General features: G+C 45.8%; 1 protein-coding gene across 8 annotated transcripts in view; it reads right to left on the reverse strand.

Annotated features, from left to right (window-relative positions):
* COL26A1 (collagen type XXVI alpha 1 chain) overlaps positions 1 to 17,739 on the reverse strand; it is a 195,380-nt gene that overhangs the window by 150,075 nt on the left and 27,566 nt on the right. For 7 of the 8 annotated variants that reach the window (XM_088177075.1, XM_014888030.2, XM_088177074.1 and 4 more), the window contains exon 1: positions 16,164 to 16,454. In XM_088177075.1, the coding sequence (XP_088033201.1) occupies positions 16,164 to 16,315 (152 nt within the window). In that variant the 5' untranslated portion in view covers positions 16,316 to 16,454. Of the gene's footprint in view, positions 1 to 16,163 lie in introns of those variants that run through there. The other variant, XM_088177077.1, reaches the window with a different exon arrangement.

The raw sequence follows: 17,739 nt of genomic DNA on the forward strand, positions 1-17,739 counted from the left end.
GGAGGAAAACACAGTTCAGTCTGCTCAACAGCTTCAGTCTTCAGCAAGTTCTGCAGCCAAGCACATTTAACTGTGCTTTCCTTGCTCTGTTTTATGCAGGGATGACCCTCCAAAGAGCACTGCCTCAAGGGCTGAGCTTTCTTCAATCCATAGGAAACTGCACAAGAGCTTACCTTATCCTCCTGCAGCCACTGAACTTACAGGGGCTAAGGGAAAACCTCTCCCTACAGGAATTATTAAACACCTAGAAGCAGCATAGCTAAATACTACAGAAGATATGTGGAACTCTTCTTCAGACACAAGAAGGGGATCCAGCTCCCCAGAGCCACATTCAGTTCCTTCAGCCAAGAGAACCTTCCTCTTCTCTCCTAATTTCAAACTCAGTCACTAGGCACCTGCCAGCTGCTGCAGGAGTGGCTCTGAAAATGAGAGCACTCACAGCCTTGATCCACTTGTAGAGCACAGCACTGATATTAATGAGGGATACAACAGAGGCACATGAAGATTTTAGCACTGATCAGACAGGTACTATCAGAAACAAACTGATCACACCCAAAACAAGCCCCTCTGTGCCTGCATTCCTGTTTGTGTGTGCCTAAGGCACAGGGCTGGGAAGACACAGGAATATTCCTCCAGCATAAAATCCCTCTGATTTATACCCAGTACCCATCTCCTCTCAGTTTGCCAGTGACATGTTCCAACTGAATCAAACTATAAATATGGTTGACCTGAACCACAATTACCTTCAGCATGGAAATGAAAGAAGTTAGTCCATGACTGAGTGCTCAGAAATAAAAGGGGGCTTCACCCCTTTGAAGTTCTTTGCTTTTACAGACATTCCTTTACACACTGAAATGTTTTGCTGCTCCCTCCCATGAGCTTATCACAATCAGTGAGAAGACAGCAGTTTCCAGTGTTCACAGAGGGAGGAAAGAGGAAATGTACAAAAATATCCATGGAATCTGTCTTTGTTAAATTAGACTGACTTGATGGAATTTGGCATTTGATATCCATGCAGCGTGGAAATCATGCACAATTACAACCGAGTATGTCATTTTTGCAACATTAAAAGCTGCTTGAATTAGAGCCTTTCAAAAGAAGAACCTGAGTCTAAACATTTTTGCACAGCTGGATAAGGTGGTTGTAGATAGGTCTAACACCTTCATACTGTGAATACATCCATAGAACTGGTTTGTTCATTCCTAAAAAGCCTGACCTTGAAAAGACAGGTGGGATCACAGGAAAAAAGAATCCTTAAGACCTTGAGTGAAAGTAAAGAGCTGGGATTTGGCATACCAACTATTTGTGTGAAACAGACCCCTATGGTCACAGTCTACTTTTGGTACTTGTATTTCTCCTTCTCTGAGGGTCTGATCTAGAACTGGTTATGCTGAGGAAGTGACCCTGATCCTCATTAACAGCACAGGACTAATGTTGATAGAAGTCAGTATCCGAGTTTACAAAAATTCATTCCAAATTAAACTCTAAATTTGATTTAGCAAGAGATAGAGTGTGAATTTTAAGTAGAAGAACAGGGCAGTGACACATAACTGTTTGTCCTCAAAACCTTTGCAGAAAGGAAAACATTAGGAAAAGCAGTGTAAGGAGTCACTGAACCTGTCAGAGCATCCTGTGCTTTACTACTGCTCCTGCTGTGGCTACAGCTGCTCCTCCAACACCCACAAAGGCAGTGCCCATTTGCTGCCTTTAATTCCTCTTGTAACAAAACATTTTGCACAATTCAGTCCTCCAAAAGGGACGAATCAGGCTCCTGCTGGTTTCAGCACCCCCTTAAATCCCCCCCTTTGCCCTACAGAGCCTGTATCTGCAGCACCAGCCAATCTGCAAGGATTGGACAGGGCCTGCTCCCAAATTTGTTTCGGGTTTTTTTTTTTGCTTATAGAGCTCTGAACAGACAGAGCATATTTGTGCCTCCCATTCAGCCCTCTGGTGCCAAACTCCCAGCACTTACCAGCAGCAATGAATGCCACATGCATGACAGGAACACAGGCACTTGGCCTAAATTAAGCAGTGTTTTTCATTAATATAATACTGGCACCAAAAACCACAAACTACAGCAAGAACAAAAGGCAATGTCAAAAGGACAATGTTGAGTGTATCAAAAAAAAAAATTAGCTTCCTATTATTGCATGATTTTAATCTGCTCACATAACATGCATGTTTTGGGTTTTTCCTGGAGCTGAACAGTTGGGATATCACTGCCACTGGAGATAGGTACATCCTTTTTGATAGCTAGAAAGAAAAAAATATGTATTGAAAGAGATCCCATAGACAGCACATTATTTCTATTTAGGGCAATACAGATGTGTTTTCCTTATGTTTTTCAACTGTCAGAGCAGCAAGCCCCAAAAGGTATCAAAAACCAGATTAAAGTATCAGCTTCAGGTTCCCAGGTCTTAGGATGTAACTGGAAATACCTGCACAAACAGCTGTGTCAGGTAAATTGAACCCACAACTCTTCTAGCAACACTTCTTCCACCTGCCCACTTTTCCCGTGGCACATTACAATTTTTTCAGTTTAGGTCTTCAATTTGGTCAGCAATTTGTAAAGGAATTTGTGGGCTCTGGTGTACAGGGGACTACACAGCAGCCATTTCTAAGTGGTGACCTCCTGTGTGGCTGCCCATCACTGCTGGGAACAGGATTTCAGGAGCCAAAGGCACCTTTCCCACAGGGAAGCTGCAGCAGGTGTGCAGGCTCAGCTGTGCTGCACATCTCTCCTGGTTCAGGTGATGTCAAAGAGCCAGACATGACACAACCCCACTGAAACCACCAAGGGAACAGCCCTTCCTCAAGTGCAAGAAAACCCTACAGTTTTCTAATGTTTCCTGTGCTGGAGGAGGTGATTAGAGACAATAGGCCAGTCTAGACAAATCCATCTTCTTATTTTGCTTCGAGAGCAACAATTTCTCTTCTTCCTTTTAGATTTCTCAGATGAGCCTCTTGTGTTCAGTGAGGCAGCTGAAGCTCAGGTACCCCTGAGCCAGCATTTGCACCAGGCCTGAGACAAGACTCCTTCTGGTACTCCAGGAAGATTCTTTTGGGGACAGCTGTACCCCACAAACATGTCAGCACCTCAAGAGCAAAGCATTTCCTCCAGTAACTGCTCTGCCAATGTGCCAGGTCATCTGAACACCAGGCTGTGTTGTGTGCAGTAGATAATTGAGGCTGTTGCCCTCAGAGAGCCCCAGGATGAGCCACATAAGATCCAGTTCAGTGAAAACAAAGCTTTGGAAAACCTTTCTGCCTGGGTATTCAAAGTGTTAATCAGCCTGAAAAACAAACCCCAAAGCCTGTGTGTTAATTTGCTATTTAAATTGAAAACTTTTTATTCCATGTCTGCCATGTCTGGCACAAGGCTGTCCTGGGCGTTACTACAATAAAAAATAATTTGGAAAATAATCCTATTGTTCCAGTCACACCCATGGGAGTTTCATGTGTAGGGAAGTAGGAACATCAGAACTGAGATCTGTTCTGTCACCAGAGAGCTGAGTTTGCCCTTTACAACAGCCGGTTTTGATCCAAGGGCATATTGAGAGCAAGATCAGAAGCTGAGCTAAGGCAGGAGGACGTATCTATAGTTTTAAAGTTAATAAATTCCAACTTGCACAGGCTAAAACTCTTAAAAAAACCACCGTTAGTGTAGCAAACTATCAAGAGCCTTTACAAACACATGCCTACATCCATGGGTGTTATCACACCTTTCTCTTCCTTGCCTCCATCTCAAGCCAGTCCTTCCCAGTGCCCATGTCAATGAATTGCTCTAAAACACCTCCTGCCCGACCAGCCCTTCCAAAGAGCCTCCTCTGCACTAAGGAGAGGCCTCATTGAAACCTCCCTGCAACAACAGCATGGCTTGGATGAGGCAGTTCCAGCACAACAACCTGCTCTACCAGCAGCCTCCTTTTCACCTTCCTCCACACTCCCACTCTTACACTCTCCTGACTGCACCCGTCCAATGCCATAAAAAATAACTCCACAGCGTTTCTGGAGCTCTTTGCACACAGTAGTCCCAAACCCCTGCTAGGGAACACCCGGTGTTGCCTCACCAAGTTTTAAACTCACTCTTCAGCAGATGGAGTGTTTTAATCACACAGAACCCACTGCACTTTGATATCTGTCTACACACAGACTGTAAAGAGCCAGCAAGAAGCTAAGTGCTCTACCTAACTATTTTCAATGTAAAAGGTTTGTTCTGCTTTTAACACAACTTCCTAAGCTTTCACTGGTTCTGGAAGCAGTCACCATACCCCATTTCTAGCCAAGAACAATTATTTGTATTCTCCTTTTAAAGCCTGCTGAAACCAAGTTTGTTCATTAGAAATAAAAAGAGCTTAAAAAAAAGAAAGCCTTTCTCTTGTGAACGGAAACACTAACACCTTTCTCTATTATTAAAAAATTCTTGAGCAATCTACAAAACTGCTTTAGTGCCTCAGTGCTTTGGAAGCCTCTGTTTGGAAGGGAGGAGATCGACATTTCAGTATCCAGGTGGAAAATAGGTTTGATTTGGCCAAGTAATAACAGCTGAAACAAACCCCTCCATAGCCTGTGCATGCACAGTAGATTCCTTAGGAATGATAACACTGCCTTGAAACATTCCCGAGTACACACGTGGGAAACCGGATGGGGAGAAAGCAGCACCGAGCAAGAGAGGGGACAGCAGGAGGTCTGAAGGACACATACAGGTATTTGGTCAGAAAAATTCCTGCCCTGTTCGGTGCAGAATTGTACTAGGGGAGGGTTTGCAGGGTTTCTTTGGTGGTGGTTGAAGTTAAAAGTTGCCTGCCAATGCAAAAGGACAGGGCAACCTCACTGCTCCACCACGGCAAAGTGCAAAGCTCCACACACGAAGCATTTTAAGCCCAAATCGGTGAGAGGGCAAACTGATGCCCACAAGTGAACCAAACTCCTAAAGCAAACGCTTCACAGGCATCCCTCATCATTCTGCTGGGAATGGGAATGGCTGGAGTTACTGGTGAGAGAGTCTGAGTCTCACACTCTCTCAGTGTGCAAAGGAGTGGCTGACACTAAATATATTAAACACACAACACTGACAAAAGCTTGGGGCAAATTCAAGGCAAAACTATTAAAGAGAGATTAACTTTTTTCCCCTCTTCTTCCATCAGAGAATGAAGACTGACACCAATAGCATACAAGATAAAAGTTTGACTGACACAAGCAACTACGACCTGAATTTTCTGCATTTTATCAATGGGTGACAGTTATTCTGTATTTCTGGCACCTTTTCCATAGTTTGGGAAAAACATCTTATTATTGCTTTACTGGCTGAGGACAAGCCAGCAGATCTGTGAGTGACACACAGCAACAGTCTGTGTTTATTATTGCACTAAGTATGTACACAAACAGCCTTCACACACAACACCTCAAACTTGCTGGTGGTTTTTCCTCCCTCACACAAACATGCATGAGAGTTTTCCTGTACAACTTTCACTAGTTTGGAGAAATTTTTCCATGCATTGTCTCAGCAAAGGATAGTGCCAGACTGAGGCACCCTGGAAGCAAAGCTGGCAGCTGCCATTGCTAGAGCACTCACTTGAGCCATTTCTAAGGAGGTATAGAGGGATACAGGAACACTGCAGTGCTGAACATCACTGCCTGTCTGTGACAGACTGACATCACAGCAGGAAATAAATGGTTTGAGTTTCACTTGAAACCACTCTCATTCACAAAACTAAAAGATTGGTAGAACCTCAGAGTGCAGAGTGACAGGACAGCTCTTGAAGGGGGTCCCCTTGCTGGAGGTTTGTCCATGGGAACAGCCTGTTCACCTGTCCAGCTGTTACTGGCAACATTTGAGCCACAATCCCATGGGAAGTGTGTGATTCCAGTCAAATGCTTGTATGGGGTTTGGTGTTGGTCTTCGTGGTAGTGTTTTTTGGCTGGTTGGTTAAAAAAGTCCAACCAAACAACAACAAGAACAAATTAAAAAAAAAAACCACATCCTCACACATCATGGAGGTGCCCTGCAATGCCGACCTTGCTTCCACAGGGATGCTGAGATCCAACCCATCACTCAGACACAGGCAGCACAAGATGACTGCCAGGCTCAACCAGGACACCAGCTGAAATGTCCAACACAAATCAGTCCAGTTTCTAACTGCATTCAATTCAAGAGACAAGCTTGGATGATTCCTGGAATTTCCACATTCCCACTTTTTACCTCCTTCTTCCAAGCCACTGTAGAGATACACAGCTTCACCCTAATCTTCCTAAAAGTTATGCAGCAACTTCTCCAAATGGTACCTGGGATCTGAAAGTTTACCTTCAGCAAAATTCCACAGTGATTTGTAGAAGCTACTCTGAAAACCTTCTAGTTCAGATGCCAAGAACCACTTGGCAAGGCCTGACAGACATAATTAGAGAGCTTGATTGTTTCAAAGGACATTACCCAAGAAAATTAGTATGTTGCTGCAGTTCTTGAAATAAATTTACAATGGGTTTGGTTGCAGCGGTCTTGCAAGGGTTTTAGCAGACTTTTAATTACAGTATTGGCCCTCAAGTATTTTTCTAGTGCTTGGCAATATGAGATCCTATTATTTCTGCTTGCAATGCACACTCATTCAAAGCTTATCCACAGGCCGACAGCCTAAGAATTCCTACCACTCTGTAATCCAAAATTTTTGTATCATTTGTGATATACATTAGTGACTTCCAGTAACAGCTGCCCCAGAGACAGCATTTTACTGTGTGATAGTTTAAACCCTTTGGCTCGGTGCTGTATCCTGAAATACACTGCAGGGAGGCTACAGCTTTTGCTGCAGGTTATGCTGATTTACAGCAGCATTAAGCCAAGCACTGTAACATCCTACAGAGCCAATTTGCCTTTCTGCTCTCTGCTGTACCTCACATGGGAACAGGGGACGTTTGCAGCATCACAGCCCAGAGCTGCCTTTGCCCCAAGGCTGGTGCTCTTGGGTCACACCCATTGCCACAGGCATTTGTGCCCTGAGCACAAAGCAGGGTCAGTGCTGATTCTAGAGCTATGTCCCACGTCCAGGCTCCCAAAAATCACCCTGGGGACAGGAAACCCCCTCAGCCTGTGCCATCACCCAAACCCTGCTACTGGTCAGTCCAGTGTGTCCTGCTCAGCACCTCCCTCTCCCAGCCCTCAGCATCCCCTTCAAACTGATCCTTCTCTGCAGAGCTCAGGCAAAGACTTACTCCCAAAGACCAATTTCAGTCATTCCGACTCAGAGAGGCACAGTAAACAGGGAGCACAATGACCTCTATTCTGTAAGAGTGGAAGTCTATACAAGAGCCAAGTATTATCATTCATAGATTTATTATAAACTTCGGCATAAATTCATATACAATACTTCGGATTTTGTAGCTTTCCCTCTAAGATATAACCACACCCTCGTGAAATACTCCCCAGAGCCTTCCTTTACATGAAGGGAAGTATTACTATTCCCATTTTATTTAGGGAAAAGAAAAGAGAGAGAGAACTTGCAAGTCTCAGTTCCCAGACTCTGTGCTGCTCTATAGAATATATATTGAGCATTTAAGGAAACAGTTTTTGTCTTGGGAAAGAGGATGGAAAACAAAGCCTTATGAATCAGCCAGCTAATAATTAAAAGCAACTAAATCCAGATCACTTTAAGCTGCACATGAGAATCTGAACTTCTCAGATGCTGAATTCCTCTGCCGACCAGAAAAGCCAGGGTCACTTGCCCAGCTGGTCACTATTGTTCTGTCCAATAAAGTTCTGGCAGGAATGCATGTTTAACAAAATACAGAGATTAGGCATAGCAAAGAATGCAGCTCCCCCCTCAGTGTTTAGGTTAGCAGGGTTTGCCATGTTGAAATACTGAAGCTTAAGCATATCAGATTTTCCCTGTCCTGTACTGCTGGTGCCAGTGACAGACACAAGCTGACAGCCCAGTTCTCAGGGGTGCTGCCATTTTAGCTCTAAGTTTATTAAAAGCTGCATAAAAAGTTCACCTCAAATCTGCAGCGACCACTAATTAAATCAGCGTTTTCTTGGAGATGTAGAATCACAACTGAGAAAAGCTCTCTACCTCCCCATATGCCAGAAACTTTTGAAGGGCAGTTTAAACCAAGCCAGAGACTCCAGGGACCAGATTTTGAGAACCTTGCAAAAAGGTAGCTCATATTTAAGTGTTTTGGGATAGTCTGCATTTCCAAAAGGAAACTTAGCACCCAGTGACTAAATCCAGCATCAGAATGGCAATGATTCCCAACATCTGCCATAGCCTGGCTCTGTCTTGAGCTCTTTAGCTCAATTTATAACAAGAGACAACATAAGACTAGAGCAAGACACATGTCACAAGAACAAGTCACACAGATCTGACAGAGACCCTCAGAGACCTTGCAGGAGCACAGCTTTTACTAAGCCTATGTTATGCACAAAGCAGCTCTGATAGCTCAAGTGGGCCAAGAATTTCTCAGCTCAAAGAAGAATTATATTAAATGGACAGATATTTGAGACTCCTAAGTAGATTTGCAATTGATATAGTCCTTGGAGAACGGCGTACAAGGAGGTTATAAATAGCCTGGATTTACCTCAAAGTTAGTGGGTTATATTCAGAGATACCAAGGATTCCTAAGTTCCCCCACAGGGGTACAGTAGCTCATGCTGGGTGAAGTTGTGGTTCATAGGTAGGAAGCATCTAAGATCCTGTTACCATGGCAGTCTCTCCTCTCTCTTTTTCCCTCCACAGAAAGCTGAAATATAATTTTCTGTCAGAGGCACACAGTAAATCTGGAGCAGGTACAGATGAGATACAGACCTGCTGACAGGCAGATCTAGGTGCTTCTTCTAGGAGAGCCTTTTTGACTCATGGAGCACAGCAACAGAAACCTTATTTTAGCTGGGATTGCTTTCACTGCCACTGAAAATGCAAACAACTCAACATTTGAACAAGATACAGTGATGAGACAAGCAGCCAGACAGCCTACATTGAGCAGGGTTGCAAAAACCAGACAGGTTCTGGGGAAGCACAAGACAGAATCAGGCAAGAAGCAAGCCAGGAAGTCAAGCAACCTGAGGCAGGAACAAGAGAAGTGGCAGCAGATGAAAAAGTCTTTTTCTTTAGGGAAAACAGGCAGAATCTCCCTCGGGTTGAAGTGTTAAATTCATGTGGGGAGAGCTGTCACCCATTGCTGCCTCAAACGAGGATTTGAAAAAGCTCCCTGTGCTCTGCTGTGTTTACAGCAATAATGAGAGCCCGGAGGAAGGGGTTAGAAACATCTGAGTTTAATAAGGGCTAAGCAGCACACAGCAAAAAAGAAATGTCTGCCCTTCCGTTCAGGGCTACCACACCCCAGCAAGCACCGCCACCCCGGGCCACCAGGAGCCCAGCACAGAGACATTATGTCATCCATGCAGCAGCACATCTGCCCCCAGCCCTTCCCCACGAACAGCAGCTCAAACCAAGCTGAGCCCCCAGCACCACACTCCTGAACAACTAAGCAAAGTCCTGTAGGGGAAAAGCAGATGTTGATTGACCCCAGGCACAAAACAAGCCAAGGGCAAGAAGGGAAGTTTTTGTGTAGTGCCTTAACGGAGCAGCTCCATCTCACAAGGTCATCCCAACAGGGCAAAAGGAGTATTTAGCTCATTTAGCACCTATGCAGTTGCCTTTTCTGAATCCTAAAGGGCTCTAACATCCAACATGCACAGGGTAAGGGGCTTGGTGTTCCCATTCCTCACACAGAAGACCAAGAACCTTAATATTCAGGTCCTGCAACCAAATTTGCTGTGCCCCCTTCCTCACAGTCCATCCCCCAAAACTGTCCTTGCATGAAACAGGCATCTTTCATGAAACACCTTATCCTACACTACCTTTATAAGGGACACTCTTTCCATGTCCTTGGTCTTTTTATTGTATTAAAAAGTGGAAATCAGGAATCAAGAGTCTTGTCCATCTGCAGAGACAAACACATCTCCTCTCCACAGTGCACATACACAGAAGGGGAAGGGACATCCAGAAGAAACAGAACTGGACCTGCTCTTAACTCTGCAGACTCAGTATAACTTGGTTACACAACCACATCCAGGGAATACTCCCCTGCCTCATGATTTCACTGCACTGGCATTTCTGAGATGCTCTGAGCAAACACATGCCTGTATGCAGCACAAATGCTGCAAAGAATATCACTTCCACCCAGTTCCTAGGGGCAGGAAAAGTGGAATTGATTAAAAAGACATCTGACTACATAACCTGATGTCAATATTGGACATGAATTGGTCCCTTCTATGCAGTGGTACCTCACTTTGGCTTTAATATTTTGACAGATGGTTTGTTTGCTCAGCACAAAGGCAGGTGGTTGGATAAGAACAGCCTTACTCAGCTCTGGGAGGATGGATAGGAGAAGCCACAGAGGTAAAGGGAAGAGTCCTGAATAAGACAATCTCACAGATACCATCTCTTCTCAGTTTCAATATCAGCTATTATGATATTGAGCTGCAGATTCTCTTTTCCAGACAAACTACATCAATATGGAAGAGGAGATGACCTGTTCCAAACATGAAATATTGTGAAGCTGCCTTCAGCTTTTGTCTCAGAGGCATCCACTGTGTGGGCTCTGGGTGAAAGCCATTTCTAGACAGAGAGAAAAGGCTTCTTTCTTTGCCAGAAATATGATTGCCCAGCTTTAGAAGCTGAAAAGGAGTCTGAAATCTGAAATAACTTCCTATTTGTTGATCCTCCCCAAAAGATTCAGCTATTTTCAAACAGTGAAGCCTAAACATTATAGGCAATACTTCCACCCAAACATACTCTTCACTTACATATCTTTTCAATTCCAAAAGGAGGAAAACATTACTTGTCAAAACCAGCCAAAGCACCTAAATCGTGTAATAAATTACACATCAACAAACAACCATTTCTCCAAAGAAAAGGAACAATATCACAGTTCCTGCTGGTTTCTGCATCATTATGGACTCTAATTCACATGAGTGCTACATTGTGCATACACTAAGCAAGAGATACAGTATTATTCAGCTATATAAAAAGATGAAAAATGTAGGACAGTAACCAAATTAGTAGCATTGGCCTTTTTTCCAGTTTGCAGCTACTATCCTCAACAGAATCTTTGTGATATCTAAGTTGGCACAGGCTGGCTGTATGCTTAAAGATTCAAAATAAACATTATGCCTCAGTGGAAATAGATTTAAGCACTGTCTAGATCTGCCTAATTAAAAGTGAGTCGAGAGCTTTGTGTATATTTCAGAAATGCAGTTGGATGATTTTTTTGTATTATCCTACAGGAAAGGCATCTATGCTTTAAAAATCAGTAACATTTCCAGACATGCTGGAGGTCTGATGCAGGAAGGGATCCATTACCCTGACCCAGAAGACCTGAAGTACTGTATGCTTTCAATTCTTAAATATTATCTGAAAGTCATTCTTCATTTTTCCCCCTTTATCAAGACACAGCCCAACAAAACAAGGATGTGAGTAAATATTCTATGATCCCAGTGTCACAGAACCACTCCTAAAGCAAAGCTTTGACATTTCCAACCTGACCTGTTTCCACCTCCACTTTAGCACCCTAACAAAGCTCAACTTTGAGAAAACTAAAAAATAAGGATTATTGAAAGGAACATTTGTTAATTTATCCAAGGGGAGCACAGGTTCACTGGCACCCATTGTTTTGCCTTTCTGCTCCCTTTGTTTTTCCCCTTCGAGCTGGTAAATGAAACCTACCTAAGAGGAAATTATTCACACCAGCAGCTGGAAAGGCAGGACAGTGGATTTCCTACAGGAATACAATTTACTGCAGTAGCTACAATCACATCTGGTATTTCAAAGCCACTGCAGTGTCACCAGACCCTTAGACTACCATTGGCTCCACTGCTAATTGCATTGCAAAGTTACAGCCCTGAACCCCACGAGTCAGATGAAGATCATATGGCTGCAGAGTCCAGGGAACAAACATCAGATAGTTCCAGGCCCTGGTGATGAGCTCAAGACCTTCTGACCTCTTGGTTACCTGGGTCGGGCACTTCAAAGCAGAATTAGAGCAGAAGACTCAGCGTGACACAAATCCCAGCTTGTTTGCTTGACATCCTCACAGTCCATAGCAAAGCAGGGACCTCAGGCAATGAGCAGACAATTAGGTGATGGAGAGAATGACTCAGAGAGCAAGATTCTGTCACTAAAAGGAGAGAGAACCACATTTGGCCAATATGTATAGTTTTATATTCCACACCCACTTAAGAGTCATGAGAGGTTCAGAACTTGAGGCTGAAATAAGGTTCAAGTCATCTTTCTCTAGTGAGGAGAGAATTAATAAAAATCCATCAGGAAAACTCCAGATACACATTCTGAAAGCATTCTGACTGCATAAATAGGGATTCTTATTCATAGATGACCTTTTAATATTAAGAACAAGCTTCTATCATATACATAAAGAGACCCACAGTTACTTAAAAGAATTTAAACCTCACCTAAGAGGCTGGAGGTTGCTACATCACAGTGCAGTTGTGCTGGGGAGGCTCATTTCCAGCCCAGCACAGATGTCACTGCTCTCACACTCCTGGGCTGTGCTCTGAGTCACAACATGAGATGGCTCAAGGCCACCTGGCCTGTCAAAGCCTCTGCCAACCAAATATTGCACTTGCAGCTATCAAGTATTACTTTCCTCTCCATACCCATCCTCAAGAACCATCACTGCTCTAGGAAGCACTGGGAATTACTGTGACCAAATGTGCAGTTACCAGCAGAATGTGGATAAAGAATACCTACTTGTACAGTCCTGTTATTTGTAACATCATGTTCTAATGTTCATTAACAGGAAGAACTTTTTGGGCTGAAGAGTGTTTTGAAGACCTAACTGCCACAGCTGGACTTGCATCTACCCCAGAGGGCTTTTGTGATGGTACTGTAATGATCCCAGTAAAAAAAATTGTCATCCTACATTGCTTTTGGGTTCATTTTTTTGGATTTTCTATCAGCCACCTCCACTTCTCATCCAAACAGGTTTCCAGCAAGCTCTGCATCTATTCTCAGAAGTTTCTGATTCTCACAATTAAGTTCACAAGGACTCAGTGCATGACTAATTAGAAAGTACAGGAAAATAGAATGAGGAGTTGGGAGAACAACAACCCCAAAGACAACTAACACAGAGGCAGGCATTCCTTGACAACTGAGCTACTTCCAGCATGGGAACAAGCTTCCCTTAACTCACTTAGCAAAGCTTCTCACAGCTTGGAGGACAATTTCTCCTTGGCAGGCAGCCCCTCCATTCTTATGCTTCCAGTAAGGCCCACTTCCCATTCATGGCCTTAACACAACAGCAAGTTCAAAGTGCATGCACTGAATGGGAATTTCAAGCTAAGTTGTGAGGCTGCTGCAGTCTATATAATGCCAACAGACACTGCTGCCTGGATTTCAGACACAAGCACTTGCACATCAGAGTTTCAATTCAAGCACATGCAAAGATAAGACTGCAAGTGTCTTTGGTCTCTGTCAACTGAAGCCAACCAGAAGCTAGAACATCCATTAAAAAACCCAAAAACTAAAGAAGGAAACAAATAATACATCATTCCTCCAGAATAAGTATTCCATGGCTTTACTTTGAAGAATGTGAACAACCATATTCTATTCCTCCAAATTTCTCTTCACCACCACCTCAAGATTATTACAGTGTTCAAGGCCTTATTTTTCTGACAGGAAGCATGGTCAGCAGTCCTCAGAGCCTCAGGAGCCCACATCTGAGCCAGCCTGCAATCTAGATACCAAGGGCTCTATCAGCACAAAGGACTCCAGAAACTTCTCCCGTTGGAGAAATACAACTCTTATGACAAATTAATTTTTAGAAAATTGATAGCATATTCCCAAACAGCTCAATCACTCATTGATCAACGACAGGAAAAGACAACTGCAGAAACATGGTGTGTCCTGTACAGCATCACATCAGTATGTGCTGCAATGTACCAACACCTGGAGCTGCAGCAAGAACTTCCAAGGCTCTGTCCTTGCTTATTTTTGACTCTGAAAAGTGCCAGAAGTCACAGGACAAAGCACATACTGGGAAGACTGAAGAAGAGAAAGTGAGAATGGCCATACAGTGCCATTAATAGCAATGACTTTCCCACCATCTTGTCTCCTCCACAGCCTCTCCAGGGCAGAGGCCAGGAAGCTCTGCTGTGAAGGAGCTGCTGTTGCTTCACATAATTCAGGTGCTACCAAGATCCCCTGTTTCAATGGCAAAAGAGACACTTGAACAACATAAAACCAGTCTGATTCAGCCCTTGAAAAAAGGCTTTGCACCCATATAGATCAATGTCAGACTCAGAGCAAAAAGCCTCGCTCCTATCATGGACATTATTAAATCCAGAAAAGTCCAGCTATCCCAACCTGAAGCTGCACCCAGCAGGGGACTTCCCTCAGAAGTCCAACACTGTGGCTGGGGAAAGTTTTCCCACACAGATTTTCCCATCAGAAAGTGAAGCTGTTAGACATTTGCCAACAACAAAACTTCACCACTCAAGGGGAAATTAAAACATACAAAGATTGCTTCAACGTGTGATATTTGACTGAGCACTTGGATTTTTCTTGCACAACATCCACTGGTGATTTTTTTTCTCTCTTCAATTTTTTTGCTTCCCCGTCTGCATTAAACTAGAATGGGAGATTCTCCCAGAGCAAAGTTCCATCGTACATAAAAAATAAATTTTAAAAATCTACCAGCTTTCCCCAACATCATTGTTTAAATCAGGTTTATGTGGTTTTACACAACACTTTATAGACTTGGAGAGAGACACATTCCCCTGACAAAGCATCAGCTATCCAAACCACTGAGGCATGGGAAAACTGTGCAAGAGTGTGAACTGGGGAAGGTCTTTGGTGAGCAGAGTCCACACTCATGTAAGCGTGGTAGCTCTGAACAAAGATCTGCAGGCTAATAGATATGTAAGACAAATGACATGTGGTTCTCATTGCAGCTCATGCTTTGGGAAGGGGGTACCTTGGAAGAGATCCAGCTGGGATAGGTTTATCCCATTACTCTCCTGTAACTTTCTGCCGTTTCAAACCCTTTGACAGTTGCTGTAGTTTAGCATCACACCCCCTGCAGCCCCAGGTCTGTCTGACAGCGGACAAAGCCACCTTCCCCCGGGGGAAATCCGCACCACATGTGAGCCCCGTGCGAGGCACAGGGCTGGTGCCCGGCCCTGCACCTCGGACACGGAAATCCACGGTGTCCGTGCCTGCTCCCAATCCCCAGCACAAAGAAGCGCTGCTAACAGAAGCCCTCCTCCACAGCAGCACAACTCACGCACACTAGGTATTAGCAAAGGAGGAGGAAAAGAGGTAGAGACGGGATGGACGAGCCCTGAATATTAAATCTCAAGTCCTCATTGAAGGGGATGACAAGAAAAACAAAGCAAAACAAAAAAAAAAAAAGAAAAGAAAAAAAAAAGAAAAAAATGAAATTCAAGAACAACTGGAATCAGGTTAAGCCACTCTCTTGCTTTATACAGTGTAGCTCATTCATCTGAACAGCTGTTTCACCTCTAGAGAAATACCCAGAGAAAACAGAAGGGAGGGGGAGAAGCCTAAACAGTTTGCTCTACTGAAGCAGCATGATACAGTAAATCAAACCTGATTTATATAAAGTTTATAAGAAATTGGGTTGTGGTGGGGGGAGAGGAGAGAAGTGGGAGGTTTAGTTTTGAACAGCTACTTGGAAGTTGCAGCTCTTGAAGAGAGATCTGTAATTAAGGGCTTTCCTTTGTTGAGCTGAACAAGTTTCTCCTCGCAGCCGAGGGCTATAACAGTTCCCTCTGCCGGCATCCCCAGTGTCCCGGCTCGGGAGGTTTTCCTGCTCCGGCTGCGCAGCCCCGGCAAAGCCCCTTCCCCTCCCCGGCGGGCTGGGCGCGGCCGGGGGAGACTTTGCGGGTGTCATTTACCCAAGCTCAGCTCCTCCATCCCCCAGGCGCTCCCTGCCCCAGGAGGCGGACACTGCTGCGGGCAGGTAGGGAGCGTCCCGCAGCCCACGGAGGATGCTGGCAGCCCAGGCCGGCTCACCGAGGGGCAGGAGCCCAGCACCCTCCGAGGGAGCGCTGCCCGCGGCTCTGCCGTGCCCGTCTGTCCCCCCGGAGCCACCGGCGGGGCGCAGCTCCTCCCGGAGGCGGACCCGCTCTTACTCACCGGCGACTGGCGAAGCCGCTGCCCGGCGAGCCGGAGCTCTGCTCTGGGTAGTTGTGCTGCAGGGTTGATGCTGGGAATTGATAGAGGAAGCCAGTGCCCAGCGCGCATCCGTGCAGGCAGCAGCACCAGGACAAGAAAAGAGCGAGCCGCATTTTTGCAAGAACGGGGTTTTCCTACCGCCTCCCCCTTTCTTTGCCTCTTACACCGCACGGCCGGCGAGGGGCCACACCGTGCTCCCCCGGCCGGGGTCACGGCGGGATCCCACGGCACGGAGGAGCCCCGGGAGCACAGGGCAGGAGTGCCGGGCACAGGGGGATGCTGCTCCGGCTGCCAAAGGCGAGCCCCGAGCCTGGGCAAGCCGAGCCCCGGCGGCGGCGGCTGCTGCCCGCGCAGGGGGTCCGGGGCCAGCGCGGCTCGATGCTCCCAGGGCGCACACTCAGCCCCGGATGCCTTTTCAAATTTGGCGAGGTTGGCCCGACTCCGTCAAAGGGGGCGTGGGGCTCCGGCGTTAACCCTTGCCAGGCCTGGCGGCAGACCCCGCTGCGGAGGGGCTCCGGCGGGGCAGGCACGGAAGCCGCGGGGCTGAGCCGTGCCCCGGGCACAGCCGGCTGCACCCCGCGGGCAGGGAGAGCCCGGGGAGCCCCAGTGCCCACCCAGGCCAAGGCACCACCGACACACCGCAGAAATCCGTGTGTCTCCACAGTTAACCGAGGGGAACCCACTGCTCAGCAGTGCAGCCCAAATACCCCAAAGCGGGTGCCTGCTGCCACGGTCACAGGTAACTTCTGCTGCAGAAGTTACACAGATAAAATAGGAAATAAATAATTTTAAGACATTTCATTCACAAGGTAAGCAGTGAGAAAGTGATCTCGGCTTTGACCCATGTGCACTCATTCTGGCATCGCTCAGGTGGGGACATGGGTTAGTGGTGAACATGACAGTGTGAGGTTGAGCGTTGGACTCAATGATCTTAGAGATCTTTTCCGACCTTCATGATCCTGTGATTCACACACAAGCACTCCCTTTGCCACCACTTCCCACAGATCCCTTTGGTTTATCACCCAGGATAGCCCTGAGCCTGTAGAGTCAAGCCCAGGTGGGAGGAACATTTTTGCAGTTGTAGAAGGATGTTTTGCAATGGTAACACCCCAAGAAGGAAAGCTGAAGCAAGGCTCCCTTCCTGTACAGCAGCTGAGTCTGTGTTTAAAACCTTTGTACATCCCCCACTTGGCAACAGTGTCACGACCCCATTTGTTGGCTCAGTGTCCCCTTCCCAGCTCCAGAGGAACCTGGGCTGTTGCAGCTCACTGACTGGGCAAGCAACTTCTCTGCCCCAAGCACCTCAAGGAGGGATTTAATTTTTAAGATGACACAACTGTCTCTGTAAATTTTTTACCCTCAGATCCTGCAAGCTCTCAACATCCCCTTTGCACCTTCACTGTTTGTGCAATCAGCCAAAGACAGCCCTGTTGTACCACTGGAAGCTGGTCTCTTGCTGGGGTATTTTAGGGACCCAGGGCCTCCCCATGGGGCTCTGCAAAGGCAAAGACCCTCTTCCCTCGAGGGCAATGCAAGA

Source organism: Sturnus vulgaris, chromosome 21 (genome assembly GCF_052056855.1).
Source record: "Sturnus vulgaris isolate bStuVul1 chromosome 21, bStuVul1.hap1, whole genome shotgun sequence".
NCBI classification, from domain to species: Eukaryota; Metazoa; Chordata; class Aves; order Passeriformes; family Sturnidae; genus Sturnus; species Sturnus vulgaris.